This window comes from Nicotiana tomentosiformis, chromosome 1, assembly GCF_000390325.3.
Source record: "Nicotiana tomentosiformis chromosome 1, ASM39032v3, whole genome shotgun sequence".
Classification (NCBI taxonomy): Eukaryota; Viridiplantae; Streptophyta; class Magnoliopsida; order Solanales; family Solanaceae; genus Nicotiana; species Nicotiana tomentosiformis.
Window position 1 is genome coordinate 126,417,766 of NC_090812.1, and position 24,496 is coordinate 126,442,261.

The 24,496-nt window shown below is 37.8% G+C and overlaps 1 protein-coding gene across 2 annotated transcripts in view; it reads left to right on the forward strand.

The window, feature by feature from the left end:
* LOC104118251 (DExH-box ATP-dependent RNA helicase DExH3) overlaps nucleotides 1-24,496 on the forward strand; it is a 52,002-nt gene that overhangs the window by 12,314 nt on the left and 15,192 nt on the right. For both annotated transcript variants that reach the window (XM_009629460.4, XM_070191203.1), the window contains exons 10-18: nucleotides 956-1,228; nucleotides 2,375-2,569; nucleotides 4,052-4,255; nucleotides 10,210-10,279; nucleotides 14,801-14,949; nucleotides 18,793-19,101; nucleotides 19,195-19,254; nucleotides 23,002-23,154; nucleotides 23,252-23,362. In XM_009629460.4, coding sequence (XP_009627755.1) covers nucleotides 956-1,228; nucleotides 2,375-2,569; nucleotides 4,052-4,255; nucleotides 10,210-10,279; nucleotides 14,801-14,949; nucleotides 18,793-19,101; nucleotides 19,195-19,254; nucleotides 23,002-23,154; nucleotides 23,252-23,362 — 1,524 coding nt within the window. The remainder of the gene's footprint in view (nucleotides 1-955; nucleotides 1,229-2,374; nucleotides 2,570-4,051; nucleotides 4,256-10,209; nucleotides 10,280-14,800; nucleotides 14,950-18,792; nucleotides 19,102-19,194; nucleotides 19,255-23,001; nucleotides 23,155-23,251; nucleotides 23,363-24,496) is intronic.

Sequence of the window (24,496 nt, forward strand, 5' to 3'; positions counted from 1 at the left end):
CCCCAGACCCCACTTGTGGGATTTCACTGGGTTTGTTTTTGTTGTTTTTGTTGTTGGTGGTCTTACTAATTCAGTCTTAAACTGCATAAATAGGGCCTTAGCTGTTGCGTATTCATTACCTGGTTGGGAAAGAGAGGGTTCAAGTTATGGGAGAATTGAAAAACGAAATATGTTGGAGATCTAAGCAACTTAATTTCCTGCATAGAATCTTGAATTTTTAAAGAGTGACTGCTCCTTTTTGTATATATTATGTGCTACTTGAACATTCTTTTCTTTTATGTCACTTATAGAAAAAGACTTTAACCAGTTACCATTATGTGAGGAAATCCTAGAGATATGCTGTATAGTTAGTTTTGTTGAAAACCAATTTACATTATACGATTGAATCATATTAAATCTTTTGTTGAACTTCTCTAGGACAAGTTAAGCATAATTTCTACTGCTATCTATTGCAATATATGTGTTTCCTCCCATTGTGTTCTTTCTCTCTCAAGTAATTTCATTCTTGTTGGTTAGATGCTATACTTTCTTCTAGTTTGTTAGTATATCTGGTGCTTAGCAACCACGTCCATTCTTTTTTAAAATTGCTACTGGAAATTGTTGCTCCCTGATTGTTACTATTTGATGCTACTTTTTCTACCCCTTTACGGGAAATTGTTGCTCCCTGATTGTTACTATTTGATGCTACTTTTTCTCCCTTTTTTCCTTATTGTCTTTTGTCTCCCTCTTCTTTATTTCTTCCCCCTCTTTCTTCTTCTTCTTCTTCTTCTTCTTCCTCTCCAGGTAGGGGTAAGGTCTGCGTACACACTACCCTCCCCATACCCTACCGGTGGGGTTATACTGGGTTTGTTGTTGTTGGTTAGATGCTATAGAAAGAAATTTCATTGTCAGATCTTCCCTCATTGCAAGAGAAGTTACAGTACTAATCTTGTTTGATTGATGTACTATATGGCAGGATGCTCTAAACAAATCAAACTTCGAGAGTTATAGTGCAAGGGCACGTGATTCATTAGCATGCTGGGCTCCTGATTGTATTGGATTCAATCTTATTGAGGCAGTTTTGTGCCACATATGTCGAAAAGAACGTCCAGGTGCTGTACTAGTATTTATGACTGGTTGGGAAGATATTAGTTGTTTAAGAGATCAGCTTAAAGCCCATCCTCTCTTGGGAGACCCAAATAGAGTGTTGTTGCTCACTTGTCATGGTTCTATGGCAACCTCTGAGCAGGTAAGACTGCTCATCTCTCCCTACTTTGATGCCTCTTCGTGTTTTGCAGCTTGCAGTTGTTTCCCCTTTTCTTTTGAATGTACTGCCGCGTATCTCCTTCATTTTCATAATGTTGACACATGTATCTATTGTTAGTAGGATCTGTTCTATTGAGGTGTCACCTTTTCAGGCTGACACAAGAGAAGTAGAAGTTGTACTAATTACAACAAAGTTACATATGACTCACTTTTTTTCACTTGTTTGTCAATTTTCCCTTTCCTCTTTCCCAAAAACTCAAAAAGAAACTCATTGCCTCCACATTTCCCCCATAATGTTATATGATAACACATTTCAACAGTCTTGATAATTTTTTCGAGCAAAATTACGCTTCACTTTCTTCATACCATAGCGCTAAGTGCTTTCTTTACATCAAGATGTTTTGCGTGGTCTTTCTTTGCTACACTCGTGATAATCGTGCCGAGTTAAAGATGGATGTTTAACAATGGGCCAATATATTATTAACTTTTGTCTTGGTCGTGAGTCTGGCTTCATGGATGCTCTGTTGACAATCTGGATTACTGGGTGATCTATTGAAAAAGTAGTGCGCTACAGCATACTGCTTCATCGTTCACGATGGCGATTAGCCCACTTAATATTTTTTGATAAGTCTGGCTCACTCAATTTAGTAGATTTGTTAATTGAAAGTAAAAGTTTCTTGATGTATTGCAGGTATCTTGATCGATCCTCTTGTAGGTCTCTACAATTAAAATTTCTTTTTCCATAAAAAGCTAACAAGGTTTTCAATAACCTCTGAAACCCCCACCCAAAAGAAAAAAGAGCCGCCTTCATTCATGCACTTTAGGTACACAGAGAGAGGATTTCTGTTTAAGAAATATAAGGGCGTTATTCTGGAATAGGCCTGCTGCCTTGCACCTCTAGGAGGCTGAGGAAATGTGTCTGTCCCAATCAGCGTGTATACACAGATGATGGTTAAAAAAGAAAGTTGCATTTTCATCTTCCTTGTCTTAGAAGGAAAATCTTCTACTAATTGCAATGGGATATCTATGTTTTACACTTTTACTATCAGTTCAGATGTACTCTTACTAGAAGTGTACTTTCCTTGTCCTTGGACATAATGTTTTGACAAACTTAAATTTTAATCTGCAGAAACTCATATTTGAGAAGGCACCTCAGAATGTACGTAAAATAGTACTTGCAACAAACATGGCCGAGGCAAGTATTACTATAAATGATGTAGTCTTTGTAGTGGACTGTGGAAAAGCGAAGGAGACAACTTATGACGCGCTAAATAATACTCCATGTTTATTACCTTCATGGATTTCACAAGCCTCTGCCCGACAAGTAAGTTCCTTGAATAAAAAGCTTCTTTCTTACTCAGCCTAACCCTAAACTTTCCATATGATAATTCTTTTCCTTTTACCTTCTTTTCAAGCAAAATTCTAGATCCGTCTTTAAGTCAAGCACTATAGGAATAGTTTTTTTTCCTTATAAGTAACATGAATCAATTCTGTTCTTAGATGGTATGTAAAAAACATGATAGTAATATTTTTTTTTTGAATTGCTTTTTATGACTTTCTTGGTAGCTTGATATGCTGTTAAAATTTATTTTTTAGTTTGGTCCCTTGCAGTAAAAAGTGTAGGAACCAAGTTGATCACATGGAACTGTTGCTTATTCTGCTACAGTTGGAATAAACTGGATTATGGTGCCTTGCATTTCTGCTTATAAAGTAAAAAAAGGTCCTTAGCACTTCTATTTGGTTGGAGTTAATCCGATGGAAAGCAAACTTAATGAGTTCTTTAACTCCTCTTTTCACCTCTCCAGTTATGAATGGAGAGGAGGAGAAATGACATAACTATCCCCGTATTTGAAATGTAACATAAGTTCTTGGAGGAAATTGGTGAACAAACTGGTTTCTTTCGCTCTTCCTTTTGACTTACCAGGTGAAAATCCAGCACGACATATTTCTCCATCCATGAAGACTAATTCCTTCCTCTCTTAAGCCAAAGGCGAGCATTAGCAAAAACCTAAAATGTTAGCAAATACCTAAAGTGTCATAACATGTTAACTGAGTCCGAGGATGTGCTGAACCGTGTACACTCTTTTTTTTTTCTGCTTGTTTTGTAAACCTTTGCACATGTGAGGGAGACTGTTTCTTAAAATTAAAAAGTCAAATACCATCTGAGATCGGTTTTTCTGTGTTTACATCAAATGTTGGTGTTGAAAAGGTGAGGTATGCCTTTTCATACACATTATGAGCTACAATACTAGGTGGTGCATCGCTTGGAAGCTAAGTTGCTCGGACTCTTCACTTTCGGTGCCACACCCGTGTCGATACGACATATGTGTTGGTGTGGGTGTGGGATCCGTACCGAATTTGGTCAACTGATTTTGGGTACTTTGACCAAAATGACGAAGAAATTCGGGACAGATACAATAATTTTTGAAATCAAAATAAATGCTAAGATGAAATTGAAGAAAATGGAATACCCCGTATATAGAAATTTCTATGTCAGACCTTTCCTTTTATCTCCTTCTCCTCTTGATCAATATTTTTCTTCTTCTCGGAATACCTTGTAAGTTTTTCACTTAATGTCTCATAATTTAGACTTATTTTTTTATAACTCTATTTTTAGATATTTGAATTATTTTTAGCCGAATCCCGCACCCGTACCTCGATCCGTACCCCCGAATTTTTAAATTTAGATCATGAAAGATCCGACCTCTAGAATTCATTTTCTCAGTGTTATCTAGAGTCAAATTTTGATGATATGTTGGGTGTTCTTGTGTTTGCTTATGGAATTGTTATATCTCGTGCTTTGCAGAGAAGGGGCAGGGCTGGCCGCGTGCAACCAGGCGAGTGTTACCATTTATATCCACGATGTGTTTATGAAGCTTTTGCTGAATATCAACTACCTGAACTCCTGAGAACTCCTTTGAATTCTCTTTGCTTGCAAATAAAGAGTTTGCAGGTTGGAAGTATTGCTGAATTCCTATCAGCTGCTCTTCAGCCGCCAGAACCATTGGCTGTAAGTGGTTCCTTTCTTTATGCTAATTCCTATGTTTCTTATGCTTTTTTCTGGATCAGTAATACCTTTCATCTTTGTAACAACTAACAATAATATCTACGCCTCTTGAGGTGTGCATAATTTGGTATATACCGAATTATCGAACCAAAACCGAAAACTTCGCTATATTCGGTATTTCAGTATTTGGTTTAGGTTTTTACAAAATTCGGTATTTACGCAAAAAAAAAAGAGAAAAAGAAAAAGAAAAATCGATACCGTACCAAAATACATACTAACTTACACAATGCACATATTTTAGATTATATCAATAGTAAAGGCCTAAGATTTTACATCCTTTATCCTTGTTTTTATTTTAACCTTTCCCACCTTTATTTTGTTACCTTCTTAACTTTCAAGCTTTCCCACCTTTAAGGTTTAGAAATAAGAATCAATAGTTTCAGTTTTCAAAGTTCAAGCCTTTCTACTTCGTAATGCAGACAGATGGACCTCTCTCGCTGCACCTGGAAGAAATCGTTCCATTCACTCTCATACATGATCACGCAATCCTTTCCTCTAACTTAGTCTCTAGAAAATGGAAAGTTACAAAAGGCACTTTCTTTGATTTAGTGTTTTGTCCAAGAATTCTTTTACCTCTTAAAGACAAGAAAGTTACAATTTTTTATCCAAGTCAGAAAAATCAAAGTTACCGAATTGAATAAACCAAAGTCGGAAGGAGAAAAGCCGAACCATACCGAATTTAATTAGGTATGGTATTGATATAGCATTCTAAGAAATCGAATACCAAAATACCGAATCGAAATGTCTAAAAACTATACCCAACCGACCGACGAACACTCCTATATGCGTCGATCCAATTGGGTTTGGCATATTGGGATCTAATTCCTCAATATCCATTCCACTTCATCTTATTCTGGTTCATTTCAGTACTTAATAATTTGTCTTTCGGACAAATTAGGGGCTTCTAAACTAGGAATTTTCTAAAACTCACACTTATCCTTACATTGACAACTTCTAAGTTTGGATGTAATTATTATGGGGTACGTTGCTGATAGCTCAGTCATTTCTAATATTTTGTACTCCCTCTGTTTCAATTTAAATGACATACTTTCCTTATTAGTCCGTTCCAAAAAGAATGACACATTTCTATATTTAGAAACAATTTAACTTTGAACTTTTTATTTTACCCACTTTACCCTTAATGAGAAGCTTCAAGAGACAGCTTCAAGTACCTTGGTTCGGTTATCCAGGGGGAGGGGAGATCGACGAGGATGTCACACACCGTATTGGGGTAGGATGGATGAAGTGGAGGTTAGCATCTGGAGTCCTGTGTGACAAGAGAGTGCCACCGATACTCAAAGGTAAGTTTTATAAAGCGGTGGTTAGACCGGCCATGATGTATGGGGCCGAGTGTTGGCCCGTCAAGAACTCACATATCCAAAAAATGAAAGTGGCAGAAATGAGGATGTTGCGATGGATGTGCGGGCACACTAGGATAGATAAGATTAGGAATGATGATATCAGGGAGAAGGTGCATGTGGCTCCCATTGATGACCAGATGCGGGAAGCGAGGCTTAGATGGTTCGGACATGTTCAGAGGAGAAGCCCAGATGCTCCGGTACGGAGGTGTGAGCAACTGGTTGTGGATGGCACGAGAAGAGGTAGAGGGCGACCTAAAAAGTATTGGGGAGAGGTGATCAGGCAGGATATGGCGAGGCTCCAGATTTCCGAGGACATGACACTTGATAGGAAGATGTGGAGGTCGAGTATTAGGGTTGTAGGTTAGGAGGTAGTTGAGTCGTGTCTTACTTCGTACCATTGTGGGACTAGCCGTGTAGGGTTTTTGTCTAAGATAGCTATTGCCAATATTGTGGCTTACTATTTCACTTTTCAGTGCATGTCCTATTTACTAGCTATTGCTTTTGCTTTGCATCTTTCTTCTAGATTTCATGGTGTTCCTATTTTTCTTATGATTGTTGTGGTGATACTAATATTTACTAATATTGTCTCCCTTTGCTTTGCGTCTTTCTTCTGGATTTCATGGTGTTCCTATTTATCCTATGATTGTTGTTGTGATACTAATATTATTTCCTTTTTGTCATTTTGTCATTTTGTCTTTTTATTTTTTTGAGCCGAGGGTCTTTCGGAAACAGTCTCTCTACTCCTTCGGGGTAGGGGTAAGGTCTGCGTACACACTACCCTCCCCAGACCCCATTAGTGGGATTTTACTGGGTTGTTGTTGTTGTTGTTGTTGTTGTACCCTTAATGAGAAGCTTTTATAGCCACACAAATATATGACCCCACAAAGCTTTTGCCCCCTTAAGCTTTTAGGACCACATGCTTTAAAAGTCTTTTTTTTTTCTTTGTGCTAAGTCAAAGTACATCTTTTAAATTGAAACGGAGGGAGTACTTAGCTGGCAATTTATAAAATTTTGGTCCAGTATCTCAATCTTCTATTTTTAGTTTGTTAGGGAAAATGTAATTTTTTTATCTTATAGTTTTTTGGAAAATTGTCTTTGCTTCTGGTTGAAGTATTATTTGTGTAAAAGCACCGGACAGAGGTTTAGATTCTTCCTAGTTTGAGTAACCTTGAATTTTGGAATTGTCTGTTGTCTATGTGGATGAGTATTGCTTTAGAATAACCAAGTAGACTTTATATGACATGATCTATGATGGCTCTGATTTCATCATCATTTTGACTAGTTTTACGCTGGTTGTCGGCCTACCCCAACCCTTCTCCTTGAGATCGGCCATAAGCATTTTCAAGTGATCCAAAAGAAAAGAAGGATGAAAGCAAAGAATGATCGGTGCATTTTCATTGTATTTAAAATAGAAATGCAAAGAGCGGGATGGTACTGAAATTCCTTCCCAGATATATATTATTTGGCTTGAAATAGAAAATGGATATTCTTTTTGGCTTGAAATAGAAAATGGATATTCTTTTTGCTTTTCTTCTTAGAGCCCATTTGACCAAACTGCCAAAAACTACTTATTTTGAAAAGTACTTTTCCTAAAATGTTTTTTCAAAAAAGTACTTTTGAAGAGTAGCAATTTGTGTTTGACCAATCTCTTTGAGAAGTACTTTTTACGATATTTGATAAGCAAATCTTGTTTGACCAATCTTTACATAAAGTACTTTTGAATATCAAATTATGGAAACGAACAGTATCAAGGTTCAGTTTGCAATTAGTATTATTTAGAAGAGAGAAATGAATTTAAATATTTATTATGAGCGAATTTAATTAAGTTTTTATTTTTATTTAAATAAAACATTAAACATGAATTGAAAATATATTTTAAAGATTTTATTCAATATAAATATATTTATACAAATACAGTAATATACCCGGTACACTGCAAAAGAAACAAAAATATCATACCTTGTGAAAAAAATGAGTAAATATGGTGATTAGCTTAGTTATTTCAAAGAAGAATAGGAGTTTAAATTTAAAAAGAGGAATAGGAGAGGATAAAAAGAAGAAACAAAGAAGGAAAAAACAACATGAGAAGTATGATCTATTTATATAAGAGAGACTATTCCAAAGAAGAGCAGGAGAAGGAGAATAATACGATGGAAATAAAGAGAGAAGGAAAAGGTATGGTAGAAATAAAAAATGAAAATACAACAACAACAACAACAGACCCAGTGTAATCCCACAAGTAGGGTCTGGGGAGGGTAGGATGTACGTAGACCTTACCCCTACCTTCAAGAAGGCAGAGAGACTGTTTCCGAAAGACCCTCGGCTTAGGAAAGATAAAAGAACACACCAATTCTAAAACTGAAGCAAAAATACAAAGATACAAAACTAAAACTGAGTTTTGTAATAAGAAGGCCGAAACGAAAGCAACAACAAGTAATCACATAAATCAAGGCATACGAAAATACATACATAACGCTAACTCATGTACTAAAGCTACTGTTACAGACAAGGACAACACTAGGCGACCTATTCTAACCCTTTACCTTTATTCTCAACCTCCACACCTTCCTATTCCTGGTCATGTCCTCAGTGAGCTAGAGCAACGCCATATCATGCCTAATCATCTCTCCCCAATACTTTTTCGGCCAACCTCTCACACCTCCTCATTGGTGCATCTGCGTCTCTCCTCTTCACATGTTCGAACCATCTATGTCTCGCCTCCCGCATCTTGCCTTCCACAGAGGCCACGCCCGCCTTATCCCGAATAACTTCATTTCTAATTTTATCCAGCCCGGTATGCCCACACATCCATCTCAACGTCCTCATTTCAGCCACCTTCATCTTTTTGGACATGAGAGTTCTTGAATGACCAACACTCAGCCCCATATAACAGAGTCGGTCTGACCACCGCTCTATAAAACTTACCTTTAAGTTTAGGTGACACATTCTTATCACACAAAACACCTGAAGCGAGCCTTCATTTCATCCATCCGGCCCCAATTCAATGTGTAACATCCTCGTCGATCTCTCCATTCCCTTGTATAACTGACCCAAGGTATTTAAAACTCTCTCTCCTAGGGATGGCTTGAGAATCAAGGCTCACTTCTTCGTCCACACCCTGAGTCGTTCCACTGAACTTGCATTCCAAGTACTGTGTCTTGGTCCTGTTCAAATAAAAAATGAAAATGAAAAGGTTAAATTAATGAGGGATAATTTTAAAAATATAAATTAGCGGTAAGGATATTTTTGTCTTGAAAATTTAATTTGTGCTTCTACTTCTTGGAAGAAGCTAGAATTCGTAGCTTCTTCCCATAAGCATAAAAACTGATTCTGCTTTCGTTCAGAAGCACTTCTCTGTCTTGGCCGAACACCTCAAATTTCAAAAAAGTATTTTTTTGAGGGGAAAGTGCTTTTGGCCTCCCAGAAACTTGGTCAAACAAGCTATTAAACTTCTTATTAGCACTGTGTTGTAGCTATTCTTCTCTTCTGTTGGATTAAAATAACTTTAGAGAGTGTTTGGATAATTTTAAGCATTTTTTTACTTATTTTGGTCTTTGATAACACCAAAGTGCTTGTGATCAAAGTGCTTTTAAGCCAAAATAACTCAGAAGCTTGGACACTTCGAATTATGATTTTTTAGCTTAAAAGCTCTTTGGATTTGACCGAGTATATTACTTTGTTATGAACTTATGCTTTACAATTTTCATATAGCGATAAAAGACCCTTCATTGCATCAAAAAACCCTAACTTCGCTCTCGTTTCTTTTTCCTTATTATGTGCTGCTGCTTTCCATCTCTGCCTCTACAGTCTCGTTTCTTTTTCTTTTAGTCTTAGCAATTGAAGAGCATTTCATTCATTTTAGTAGGAAAATATGCTCAATAAACTACTTGTTTGGAAGCTTCAACACTTTTCTATCCGGACACGTTACTGCTTATTTATGAAAATAGTTCCAACACTTAGAAAGTGCTTTTTAGCACGTGATGCTTAAAACTACTTTTATTCGGCTAGGCTTAGCCGACTCCAAACTTGTTTGGGATTGAGGCGTAGTTCTTTTATGCTTTCATTCAGCTAAGCTTAACGAGATTTGAGATTGATAAAGGCATTAAGTTGACAGCAGACTGGAGTAAAGGGAAGAAGCTTTGGACTCAAATCATAAGTTTCTTGAAACACATAGCAACATGTTTCATTAATTGTAATTTGAAGACTTTGTTAGACTTTTAGAAGTTCTTTATCATCCAATATTCAACAAGTTATATAACTACGAGTTGCTGAATTTGCTTTCGTATTTTTGGTTCACTGATAATTTTTTTAATGAGCAGGCGTGAAGGTTGATTAACTTTAACACGCGAATCATATATCGTTTCTGAACATTGAATGTGGGACTTGAACTTGATTTTCACTGAACTTGGTCTTGTGGGGATTGGACCTTAATAGGCTAACAAGTTCACATGATGCTATACACATGCCATCTGACTTTAGATGGTTGCTATCTTAGTTTCCACCTATCATTGAAGTTTCTATTTCCATGTATTGCAGGTGCAAAATGCTATTCAGTTTTTGAAGATGATTGGTGCATTAGATGAAAATGAGTATCTTACACATCTAGGTATGTGTTCTTTTGAGGCGTGAAGAGAGTGATCTGCTTCATGAAAATGTTAATTTCTTTTATATATATATATATAGTGAGAAAGCACAGGAGAATTTTTTTTTTTTTTTTGATAAGGTAAATTGTATTAATCAAAAGGGAGAGAACTCCCGTATACACGAAGTATACCAAAGACGTAGAGAATTTACATCAGAACATGATTCTCTACAAAAAACGCCCAATCTTCTATACAAGTAGGGGCTAAATGAGTGCACCAAAAAGCGATCAAAGATAAAAGACTATTCTTAAGATGTGAAAAAGGAGACTCAATCTCCTCAAAAATTCTCCTATTTCTCTCCCCCCATACTACCCACATGAGAGCTAACGGGGCGAACTTACACGCCTTTTGCTTTCTTCTTCTACGAAAACTGCCCCAGCTATATAACATTTCCTTTACAGTGCTTGGCATCACCCATTGAACACCAAAAATATTCAGGATTGCCCTCCACAAAGTAGAGGACACAGGGCAATGCAACATAAGGTGATCAACTTATATTATTGATATCTATTAACTGTTTTACAATAGCCCTATTTATAACTATACACAATACGTATTCTACTCCTATTTTATGTAGGACTAGGGTTATTTACATAACTATATATTCTAACACTCTCCTTCAAGCCACTGCCTACAAATCATATGTACCGAGCTTGTTACATATGTAACTAATACAAGGACCAATGAGAGACTTGGTGAAAATATCTGCAAGCTGATTATTCGACTTTACAAACTTTGTAGCAATATCTTCCTGAGAGTATCTGACGAAATGACAGTCGATCTCAATGTGTTTAGTTCTCTCATGGAACACCAGATTTGATGCAATATGTAGGGCAGCTTGATTATCACACACAAGTTCCATTTGACCGATCTCACCAAATTTCAACTCCTTGAGCAACTGTTTGATCCAAACTAGTTCACATGTTGCCATAGCCATTGCGCGATATTTTGCTTCTGCACTAGTTCGAGCAACACATTCTGTTTCTTGCTCTTCCATGATACCAAATTACCTCATACTAAAACACAATATCCAGACGTAGAAAGTCTATCAGAAGGTGATCCTGCCCAATCAGCATCTGAGTATCCAACGATCTGCTCATGGAATCCTTTGCCTGGAGCTGATTTTAATTTTATATACCGAAGAATGCGGACAACTGCATCCCATTGACTATCACATGGAGAATCCATAAATTGACTCACAATACTCACAAGAAAGGAAATGTCAGGTCTAGTAACTTTGAGGCAATTTAAGTTACCAACCAACCGCCTATATCTTGCAGGATCGCTAAGCGGCTCCCTTTGTCCTGGCAGAAGTTTAGAATTCGGATCCATAGGAGTGTCAACATGTCTACAGCCTGTCTCCTCAAGAATGTCTAAGCCATACTTCTGTTGTGAGATCACATTACTTGAGCTAGACTGGGCGACCTCAATTACTAGAAAATACTTTAATCTGCCTATATCCTTAGTCTGAAAGTTCTAAATGAGATGTTGCTTCAGCTTAGTAATACCATCCTGATCATTGTTGGTAATAACAATATTGTCAACATAAACCATCAGAAAGATACAGAGATTTGAAAAAATGCCGATAAAACACAGAATAATCAGCTTCACTATGAGTCATGCCAAACTCCTGAATAACTATGCTGAACTTAGCAAACCAAGCTCGAAGAGACTGCTTTAGACCATAGAGTGACCGACGCTACCGACATACAAGGCCACTAGACTCGGATGATTTCTCTATATAACTTCATCCTCAAAGTCACCGTGAAGAAAAACATTCTTAATATCCAACTGATGGAGAGGCCAATAGCGAACAACAGCCATGGATAGAAAAAGGCGGACTGATGCTATTTTAGCCACGGAAGAGAAAGTATCACTGTAATCGTGCCCAAATATCTAAGTATACCCTTTGGAAACAAAACAAGCCTTAAGTCGATCAACCTGGCTATCTGGACCAACTTTGACGGCATAAATCCAACGACAACCAACAGTAAATTTGCCCGAATGAAGAGGAACAAGCTCCCAAATACTACACATCTCGTCAATCATAGTCTGTCGCCATCCTGGATGAGATAGTGCTTTACCTATAGACTTAGGAATGGAAACAGAGGACAAAGATGATACAAACACATAATAGGGTGATGACAGACGAAGATAACTTAAACCGACATAATTGGGATTAGGATTAAGTGTGGACCATATATCTTTTCGAAGTGCAATCGGTGGACTAGGAGGAGACAAGTCTGCAGTAAGAGCAGGGTCAGGTGTAGGACATGAATCAGCTGAGCCTGATGCTGGGCGCAGACGACGATGATAAGTCCAGAGTGGTGTTCTTGTGGCTGGGGATTTAGGAGGAAAAACACTAGATTCCTTAACAGTTGGTATAGGTTGGACTTCTGTAGCTGAGGGTGTGGGAGGAGCTATTGTGAACTCCTCAAGAGTCGGTATAGGTAAGACCTGAGATATATCAAGGTGGTAGGAAGAGGTGAAGTAAGGTCTAGACTCAAAGAATATGACATCAACTGACATAAGGTACCTACGAAGATCATGTGAGTAGCAACAATATCCCTTTTGAACACCAAAATAACCAAGGAAGACACACTTGAGAGCACGAAGAGCTAATATATCTTTCACAGGGGTTAAGTTATGAACGAAACATGTGCTTCCAAAAACACGAGGGGAAAGGAGAGTAAGGGTGACGGGGGAAACAATACTGAATGCGAGACTTGATTCTGGAGGGGAGATGAAGGCATCCGATTAATCAAGTAACAAGCCGTGAGAACATCATCGCCCAAAAAACGCAGCGGAACATGGGACTGAATGAGAAGTGTTCGAGCAGTCTCACTGAGGTTGTATTATTTCTCTCTGCAACGCTTTTTTTGCTGAGGGGTATAAGGACAAGATGTCTGATGAATAATTTCTTGAGAAGTCATAAACTGCTGAAACTGAGAGGATAACTATTCTAAGGTATTATCATTGCGAAAATTGCGAATAGAAACACCAAATTGATTTTTATTTCAGCACAAAAACTCTGGAATATAGAAAACAACTCAGAACGATCTTCTATTTAGAAAAGGCAAATACACCTTGAATAATCATCAATAAAACTAACAAAATAACGAAATTCTAAGGTTGAACTAACTCTAGTAGGACCCCATATATCAGAATGAACTAAAGAGAAAATACACTCTGCACGACTCTCAACACTACGCGAAAAGGTGGCTTGGGTATGTTTCCCAAGCTGGCATGACTCAGAATCTAATGTAAACAAACTAGGCACCATCTTCTGAAGCTGTGATAAACTTGGATGTCCTAAACGTCTGTGAATTAGGTCTGGAGGAGCTGTAACTAGACATGCTGTGGAGGGATTAAGTGAGTTAAGGTAGTCGTTAGTGTATAAAGTGCGAACCTTTTTTCAAACTGAATTACATGTCTGGAATGGACGAAACAAGGGCATCAACTTGGAATCAATAGATCGTCATAAGAGATTACATAACTGGGCATCAATCTTTTTCCAAAGTGCTTTGGCCGTTTTATCTCAATCACTAGCCTTTTTGGTTAAGTGATCTTGAACACGTTGTGCTTTGCACCACAACTCAACTGAGGAAGCCCAAGCTAAATAGTTTGAACTTCTCAGTAAGGGTTCCAAAGTAATCTTAACACTTGAATTTCCACCTCCCACTTTTTTGGAACTAAAAGACATCAAATTCAAGGGACATGGTTGGATTGAATAGAGTTCCAAGCAAAGAAAGTAGTAAGTAACTTCACCAATCTGTTTAAGGGCTCAAACAGTATCAATTTCTGTGAAAAAAAGATTTAGGCAGAAATTCAAACAGTAACAGTTCGCCGGAAAAAGGTGACTGAAAGTGGCCGGAAAATTGGAATGTGATTGGAATAAAAAAAATAGTATGGATAGGCTCGGGATTACTAGACAACCAAATTGTCTGGAAGGAACTTTGTCCGAAAAATACCTCACACGCCATCGCGTGAGTCGGAGTCTCGCCAGAAAATATTCTGCCGGCGGCGCGTTCTGCCGGAGAAATTTTTACGGGTTGGTCGCCGGAAGCTGATCTACTTCTTGATGGTGTTGGCTTTGGCTTTTGTACAACACCAGTGGATATGAACTTTCTTGCGGACAGACCTGCATTTTTCGGTTAACTGATTTCTTCTTTCCGGAATCGTTGGTAGTTTTTTTTTTTGCACAACGAAGAATCTCTCGCGATTGCGCTGATACCATGTGAGAAACCAAGGGGAAAAAATATTATAGATATTTCTATTAACTGTTTTACACGCCCTATTTATAACTATACACAATACATATTCTACTCCTATTCCATGTGGGACTAGGATTATTTATATAACTATATATTTTAACATATATATATATATATATATATATATATATAGATATATGTGTGTGTGTGTGTTTATGACTTTTATTCTGCGGTTTATAAGTTATATCTTCACCATTCCTTCACAACCAGGAAAGTTTTTAGCAATTCTCCCGGTGGATCCCAAGCTTGGGAAAATGCTCATTATGGGTGCTATTTTCCGTTGCTTCGATCCTGTATTGACTATAGTGGCTGGTCTTAGTGTGCGGGATCCTTTTCTATTGCCTCAAGACAAAAAGGATGTAAGTAGAAAGCAATTGCGCCGTTAGCCTCCCCCATCCCCCTTTTAAATTCATTTACTACTAGTTGGTATTATTCTGCTCTCAATTTGTTATTCATTCGCACTTTTATTTAGTTTCATGTCCTTGACTTTTCCACCACTTCAAGATTGTGCATCCCTGCTTCTTTCTCATGTTTGCTCAATGATTAGTTATTCCACTTTGCTATTTACATCTTGACGTAAATAACCCAAAGTAGTAAGAGGGAGCTATATTGAAAGAAGAATATTATAAATGGTTTAACTTTTGTCACTTGAAATGTATTTTGGGAGAAGTTTAGAGTTTTAGTTTGTAGGAGTTCTATTTTGTAATATTCCAGGGTGTATTCCTTATTAAGCAGTTTGACATTGATCTGGCTTTCCCAGAAGAACACAAAATATTTAAAGTAAGAAGGAATAATAAAACAGATGGAAAATGCATATACTTATGCCTGAGAATGGAGGGTTTATTTGTAAAGATGGTGTCACATAGGTGAGGTGGGGACCAAGGTGGGAGCTTTTTTTTCTACAGGTGATCTCCCTTATTCATTGAAAAAAACAATGGAAACTGGATTGTTTTTTTATCTTATAAAGTGATAAGATTTATTTCTTATTAAGCAGTTTGACATTGATGTGGCTTTCCTAGAAGAACACAAAATATTTAAATTTTAAAGTAAGAAGGATATGAAGACAGATGGAAAATGCATGTACTTATGCCTGAGAATGGAGGGTTTATTGGTAATAGAAAGTGTCACATAGGTGAGGTGGGCACCAAGGGGGGAACTTTTCTTTTTTAAAAGGTCATCTCCCTTGTCCATTGAGGAAAACAATGGAAACTAGATTGTCTTTTTATGTTATAAAATAATAGGATTTTATTAAAGAAGGGCAAAAAACACCCATATACAAGTGGTATACAAAAAAGTAAAAAACCTTACAAAAAGATATGATTCTCAATGAATGACACCCAATCTTCTATACATATAGGAACCTCTTGGGTGCACTACAAAGAAATAAGGCATAAAAGGCTAACCTAAACATTCCTTTGAAAAAGAAAGGGTAAGAGGCTATTCCTTAAGTGTACAAACTTATTCTCTTCTTCTCCAAGAGCTCCTCTATTTCTCTCTCTTCCACATAAGTGCTAGTGGAGCAACATCCCGCGCCATGCGTTTTCTCTTTCGTCTTCTAAAGGACCAGCTGAATATTGCTTCTTTAACAGTGCCTGACATCACCAACTGAAGTTCAGACTATCTCAAAATTTTCCACCACAAGCGAGATGCTAACTCTCGATGTAAAAGGAGGTGATCCACACCTTCATCCTGGTTTCTGCATAGTAGAGACCAACTGATATATATAATTGTCCTTTTCCTCAAAGTCGTAGCGGTCAAGATCAACAGAGGCGGAGCTAGAATTTGAAGCTTATGGGTTCGGGATTCTAGTTCTTTTAAGTTACTGGGTTCTAAATTAATAATTTGTACGTATTCAATGGATTTTGTAAGACAAATACAGAGTTTGGACCAAAGCTACTGGTTTAGCCGAACCCATACACGAAGAGCTAGCTCCGTCCCTGAAGATCAACCCTCCCGAACTAGCCAAATGAAACAATTTACCTTTCTCGGAACCCTAGGAATCCATATTGAGAGATATGGAAGCACTGTCTCTTCCCTTTCCAAGAGCTTGTCACAATAGTACTTAACAAAGAACACATCATTACTCCTTGCCTCCATACATCGTGACTATCCTGTGTAGTTCTTTGTTTCATGAAGCTACTCAACCAAACTTTGGAATTCTACGACCTCCCAATCTTGCAAGTTCCTCCTAAACCTCAAATGATAATGAACTTCTCCACTTTGTAGCCTCGGTATTCGTTGGGTTGGCATCTCCTTTTGGCATGCAATCCTAGACATGTTTCGAAATGTTATTCTCAAAGGGGCTGTTTGGTTGGAGGGAATAAGTGGATTATCTCGATATAAATTTTGGGATTAAATCTATCTTATGTTTGGTTGAGGGTATTAGCTAAAATCAGGATAGCTTTTATACCATAATCATGGGATTATCTGTCCCATATAGAAAGTGGAATAGATAATCTTGGTTGTAATCCCATGATCATCATTCTAACCAGGATAAGCTGGTTTTGAACCGAACCACCCCAAAGTATTATTCACCACTTATTTTCCCAAAAACTAACCTTGCTTATCATCCACCTTGAACAACACATTCTAGCTGAATTCTTCCCAGTCCTCCAAATATTCCTCCATAAGCAATCACTTCTACCCAAGAGTACTCTCCTCTACCTCAAAGTGTAACATTTTTGTTCTCCAACCCCCTTCCAAAACCCTATATTCTCCACGATCACTTCTCTCCAAGAGTACTCTCCTTTTCCCAAATCTCCATAGCCATTTTACAAGCAATGCTTTGTTAAAGAACTTTAGATCTTTAACCCCAAGTGCACCCCAATGCTTTGGTGTCGTAATTGCTTCCAATTTACCGAGTGAAACTTCGTCGTCCCGTTTGTCGAGTCTCTTAGAAAAATCCCTTTGAAGTTTTTCCAACTTCCTCATTAGACTAACTGGAGCTTGTAACAACATGAAATATGTGAGAATGCTCGATAACACACACTTAATCAACACTTCCTTTTTCTCTTATGAAAAAAATCTCTTTCGCCAACCTGCTGACCTCTTTTTAAGCTCTCTATATCACCGGATTTCAAGTAGCTGGGTCCTTATACGATGCACCTAATGATAAATGAAGATAGGTATTTCCCCAACCTTGCAATTAAACACATTTACCAACATCTCAATGTTCTCCACCTCATCTATGGGGATAAGCTCGCATTTTCTTAGATTAATCTTTAGGTATAATACCATATGGAGCCATGTTAGCACTCCCAAGTATACCAACTGAGTTCTCGTAACAGCACAAAACACTAACCCATCTTGCTAATTCCTCCATCTTGCTCCAAAACCCATCTTTATCGTGAGGAAGTCAAGAAAACCCCAATTAACGTGATCGTAGGACTTCTCAAGATCTAGTTTGCACAAAATACTTGGTTCTTCTTATTTTTTTCTAGAATCCGCCACTTCATTTGCCACGAATGTTGCATCAAGCATTTGTCTACCTTTCACAAAAGCATTCTGCGAAGTAGATACAATCTCATCCTAGATCTTCTTTAGTCTATAGAAAAGGACTTTATGTATAATCTTATAGATGCTACCCACTAGACTAATCGGTTTATAATCCTTGATGCTCGTAGCACCCTCCCTTTTCCGAACAATGGTAATGAAAAGGGTCGAGAGTCTTTTTCAAATTCTCCCGTCTCCTGAAAAGCTGCAATGGCCTCCATCACCTTGTATGTTGGCACTATTGAAAGAATGCCAAGTAAATTTATCTTGGTTCCAGAGCTTTATCCCCTAAATCAATACTCAACCAACAGCCTTCAGAAGGACCTCTGCCCCAATGTTAATTAGTTTATGGTATTTGGTCTTACTTCTGAATAATAGTCTTGAAGGTAAACACTTAAAAAGATGGGGTACATATATAAATAAACTATTATATTCAATTTTTGGTACCAGTTTAAAAAATATTCAAATTTTGAATAATAGTTTATTTAATTCTTTCTCTAAATTTCCTGAAATGCTAATTAGTTTATAGTATTTGGTCTTGAGGACATTTGAACAACACTAACTTGGCACTATTCCCATCTGAGTCATCTTCTCATTATCAACTATAGGTATAGCCTCGGCAGCTAGAGCAGTATAACACTGTACTAGATAATGCTTTGTGGGCTTTACTAAATCGTGTCCACCAATATTGATACACTCCTATCTTGCAGTTAGCGGGGACTGCAAAGTCTAGATTCTCAGCAAAAGACTATAGTGACCATATGGCGCTTGTCCGTGCATATGAAGGATGGAAAGATGCTGAAAGGGAAGGTTCTGCCTACGAATACTGCTGGAGGAATTTCCTCTCTGCCCAGACTCTTCAAGCTATCCATTCTCTTAGAAAGCAATTTATCTTCATCTTGAAAGATGCTGGATTGCTTGATGCTGATACTGCAACTAACAATAAACTAAGTTACAATCAGTCTTTGGTTCGTGCTGTCATATGTTCTGGCTTGTATCCTGGAATTGCATCGGTGGTGGTATGTAATGGTTCTACAGTTCTGATCTGGTTTCGCGAATTCATCCAAGTCCAACTGTATATATGTACTTATAGAAATCATGTGCATGTGCAGCACAGAGAGACATCAATGTCCTTCAAGACTATGGATGATGGACAAGTCTTGCTTTATGCTGTAAGTTCAATGGACAATTCTTTGAAGTTATTTGTTTAGATTAGGAAGTTAACACGATTATTTTTGTTTCTGCTCTTTCTATCGTATTAAGTCCTGATGCAATTATGTGAAGTGCAAGTTATGTATCCCTTCCCAATACAGAACTATTTTTATTGGGTTTGCTTTAACATGAAAATTCTTGCTGGAAACATTAGTTCCCAGCTCTTTTTTCTTTTTCAACATTTGCCAGAATTCAGTTGTTTTCATCAGCCAAGCAAGTCCCTAAATTGTTGCTCTACGTTTGTACAGGCTTCGTTATTGGTTCGAAGTTCCGACTTGTTTAGATCTGTAGAGATGTTCATGTTTAGTTTTTCGTAGCTTATGAAAATAAGGTGTAAACTGCCATCAGGTTGTTTGCTTCTGTGTATGTAGTCATCAACTCAAACTTTTACCATATGCATTTACCAAGCTTAGAAATGTGTCTTACATGTATTTTCTACTACAAGAATATTTGATTTTTTTTTTTTGAATGGGAGGAGGCTTTTCACACAAATAAAATCTTTTCCTCATTGTATTTGATAGGACGTCTGTCCAACAAAGTTTCTGCCTTCGAGGTATCACCTTAAACACAAAATAATAAACCGTACAAGGAGAAAGAAAATAGAAGAATGGGATAATATTCTGGGGTAAAGTGTTTAAAATTCTGAACAGGGAAAGCATGCATAGCTTGAAATGATACCTATTAGGGAATTGGAAGGTTTTTTTTTTCTTTTTCTTTTCTTTTCTTTTGGCTTAGCCTATTTGTTTTCGAGTCTACTGATTCATTTGATGACTTTTTCCCAGAATTAAAAAGATCTTGATCTCCCCAATCCACATTCTTGACTCTCCCAAAAGCTCTTATGTTCTCCCTTTTTCTATTACCCAAGCATTTGATTTGCTGCTGTTCTACAATGGTAGCCATGATTGCTTATGAAAATAAGGTGTAAACTGCCATCAGGTTGTGTGCTTCTGTGTATATAGTCATCAACTCAAACTTTTACCATATGCATTTACCAAGCTTAGAAATGTGTCTTACATGTATTTTCTGCTACAAGAATATTTGATTTTTTTTTTGGAACGGGAGGAGGCTTTTCACACAAATAAAATCTTTTCATTGTATTTGATAGGACGTCTGTCCAACAAAGTTTCTGCCTTCGAGGTATCACCTTTAACACAAAATAATAAACTGTACAAGGAGAAAGAAAATAGAAGAGTGGAATAATATTCTGGGGGAAAGTGTTTAAATTTCTGAACAGGGAAAGCATGCATAGCTTGAAATGATGCAGCTGGACCTATTAGGGAATTGGAAGGTTTGGTTTTCTTTTTTTTTTTCTTTTCTTTTCTTTTGGCTTAGCCTATTTGTTTTCGAGTCTACTGATTCATTTGATGGCTTTTTCCCAGAATTAAAAAGATCTTGATCTCCCCAATCCACATTCTTGACTCTCCCAAAAGCTCTTATGTTCTCCCTTTTTCTATTACCCAAGCATTTGATTTGCTGCTGTTCTACAATGGTAGCCATGGTTGCTGGAAATGCCGCTGATATCAAAATATTTTTTTGATAAGGGTAAATAATTTTATAAATGTAGGAAAAACTCCCGCATACAAGCCGTATACCAAAAGTAGAGAACCTACGCCAATAATATGATTCTCTACAAATGTCACCCAATCTTCTATACAAACAGGAACTTCATGGGTGCACAAAAAACTCTTACAAAGATTAGAGGTTATTCCTCAACTGTACAAAATTATTTTAATCCCTTTATTTCTCTTTCCACAAGACTCGGATGATGGCTATGAGGCCACTGCATCTTCTGTTCCTTCTTCTAGCAGCCTAGCTATTCAGTGCATCCTTACTGAACCTGCATCGCTCATTGCACCTCGAACCAGTTCAGAACAAACCACTACAGGAACGAAGCTACTTGGCAGTGTAACAAGAGGTGATCCACGTCTTCTCTCGAACATCTTCACATAAAGCACTAGCTAACATATGTAATCCTCTTCCTTCTTATGTTCTTTGCTGTCAATATCACCGCTCTTGCTGCCAAGAAGCGAAGAAGCATGGCTTCCTAGGTGCTCTAGGAGTCCAAACTGACACATAGGAATACTCGACTGCCCTCTCACCAAAAGCTTATGGTATGATTTTACTGAAAGCACACCATTACTTCTCGATCCCCACCTCCATGAATCCTGAACAGTGGGTGTAGTATTTTGTTTGCAGAGCATTTCCATCAACCTTGGAATTCATCCACTTCTCAATCTTGTAAGTTCCTCCCAATCTCAAGTTCCAAACCCCCCTCCCCCCATCTTGTACAACCCGAATCTGTTCCACCATCGCCTCTTTTGACACGGAACTCTAAATAAGTTGGGGAAGGTCGTCGTCCTCAACATGCTCTTTCTGCGCCACCGCTGATCCCATCTCTTCATGATATCTCTCCAAAGCCTGCATCCATCAGGTAATCAAATATTCCTAGATTTCCATCCCCTTCTACGACCCCATATTTTTCCTAGTTTTCCTAGTGCAAGACAAAAGATTTCGTGGTGCCTCCACAGAGGCTAAAGTCCTCGCACTCTCCTGAAGAGCTATTGCGAAACTGATAGAACACTACAGGTTCCCACGAAGCTTCCCACGACGCGACGAACACGAGAAGGAAGTGATTGTGCTGGCAACCGCAAAGAGTGGACAAAAAGGCTTTCTCCCCAGCTGCGGTGATAGACCACTTAATTGTGATTACCTCAAGGAAGAAGCTCAACAACTGTGGTAAGACAAGGGGGGACAAGTGTTCTTAAGAATGATTGGGCTTAAAGACACACAAATCAGTAGAATCACTTTAGCGGGGGTAACAAAAGCTGGAATTCTTCCTGCTGAAAACAAGGGACCTCCTTGTCATCCTAGGAGTTAGCAGAGGTATGAAAGAGTCCCCTCTCTGTATCTATGGCCTTAGAGTAGTGTATCAAATTAACGGACAAGAGCCGCCATTATCATTGACGAAAAGGAAAGCTTGGAAACTGATCAAACATATTAAGTATGCTACAAAAAAAAATTCTATCGGCCCTTTTTTTGGCAGAAGAAACCTCAAAAATTAAGTATCTTTCTTCCTCCTTTAAATTCTCAATTGTGAGAATTGCACTCCTTGCTGCAGCCTTGCAAACACCGCTTGCTTTGCGGAACATTGGTTCAGAACTGGAATTCAGAGCAAGCTCCACAGGCCTATGAAAGTCTCTAGAGTTATCTTTATACCAGAGTAGTCTCAGCCATTCTGTTGAATTTTCAACATCCTATGGACATTGTAGATGTTACAGTTATAATGATTATCTGCGTAAGCCCATTCTCTGTCTTATAGAGTTTGTAGAACAATTGCCGTTAGGAATTGATGAAATGACTAAAATGGTTCATACTGCTTTATCTTGTGTCCAAGAAGGAAGGAGTGTTACAAAGAAAGTCTTGTTCAACTTATCTTTAGTTCGTAACTGTTGCCAATTCAGGAAATTCTTCTTTTCAATCCTTCCAATTTGTGTAAGCGGAGATCTAACTATGCCATTTAATTACACAAATTCATTGCCTAAACGTGATATCTACACAACAGTTGCTTTGGACATCCCTTTCCAGATAGGAAGGTGGACCTGCACTTCAGCAGTTGAATAGTTGTTTAGTTACAAACGTTTACTTCAATTGCTATATATCTGTCATATTGCTGAAGTTGTTTGAACATCTGAATGATGTGTCTTCAGAATTCAGTCAATGCTCGTTATCAAACGATTCCATACCCTTGGTTGGTGTTTGGTGAAAAAGTGAAGGTCAATACAGTCTTCATACGAGATTCTACTGGAGTATCTGATTCGATTGTGATCCTATTTGGTAGTACTCTTGACAGCGGAGATACGGTAACTTCTTCTCTGCCTAGATGCTTACAGATTCATATCATGGAAGTTGTTAACTGGCTGGGGATTTCTATATCTTGTGATTACATTTTTTTTTCAGGCTGGGCATTTAAAGATGTTGGGTGGATACATAGAGTTCTTCATGGATCCTACTCTAGCAGATTGCTACATAAAGCTCAAAGAGGAGCTTGAAATGCTTTTGCAAAAGAAGGTAATTTTCCAGGATCTCATTGCTTTTTCGATGCTTCTATTCCTAGTTATGAATCATTTTATTTCTGGCTAGAAAGACAGCAGGCACACTAAACTACTTTAAGCATGGTATCTCAGTAAACTTCCTTCTTTACTGTGAGAAAGCACGGGAGAAAAATATGTTATTGATATGTTCAATTATAAAATAATGAGCCCTATTTATACAATACATATCCTACTCCTATTCTATGTGGGACTAGGACTAAGTACATATTATTAATAACTATCTAACACTCCCCCTCAAGTCGGAGCTTACAAATCAAATGTACCGAGCTTGTTACATATGTAACTAATACGAGGACCAGTGAGGGACTTAGTGAAACATACCTGCAAGCTGATCATTCAACTTCACAAACTTTGTAGCAATATCTCCTGAGAGTATCTTTGCTCTGACGAAGTGACAATCAATATCAATGTGTTTAGTTTTCTCATAGAACACCGGATTTGATGCAATATAAAGGGCAGCTTGATTATCACAAACAAGTTCCATCTTGCTGATTTTATCAAATTTTAACTCCTTGAGCAACTGTTTGATCCAAACTAGCTCACACGTTGCCATAGCCATTTCTTGATATTCTGCTTCTATGCTAGACCGAGCAACCATATTTTGTTTCTTGCTCTTCTAAGATACCAAATTACTTCCTACTAAAACACTATCCAAACATAGAACGTCTATCCGAAGGTGATCCTGCCCAATCAGCATTTGAGTATCCAACAATCTGCTCATGGCCTCGATTCTCAAACAATAATCCTTTGCCCGGATCTGATTTTATATATTGAAGAATGCGGACAACTGCATCCCAATGACTATCATAAGGAGAACTATAAACTGACTCACAGCACTCACAAGAAAGGAAATGCCAGGTCTAGTCACTGTGAGGTAATTCAATTTACCAACCAGCCATCTATATCTTGCAGGATCGCTAAGCGGCTCTACCTGTCCTGGCAGAAATTTAGAATTCGGATCCATAAGAGTGTCAACAGGTCTACAACCTGTCATTCCTGTCTCCTCAAGAATGTCCAAGGCATACATTCATTGTGAGATCACAATACCTGAGCGACTTCAATACCCAGAAAATACTTTAATTTGCGTAGA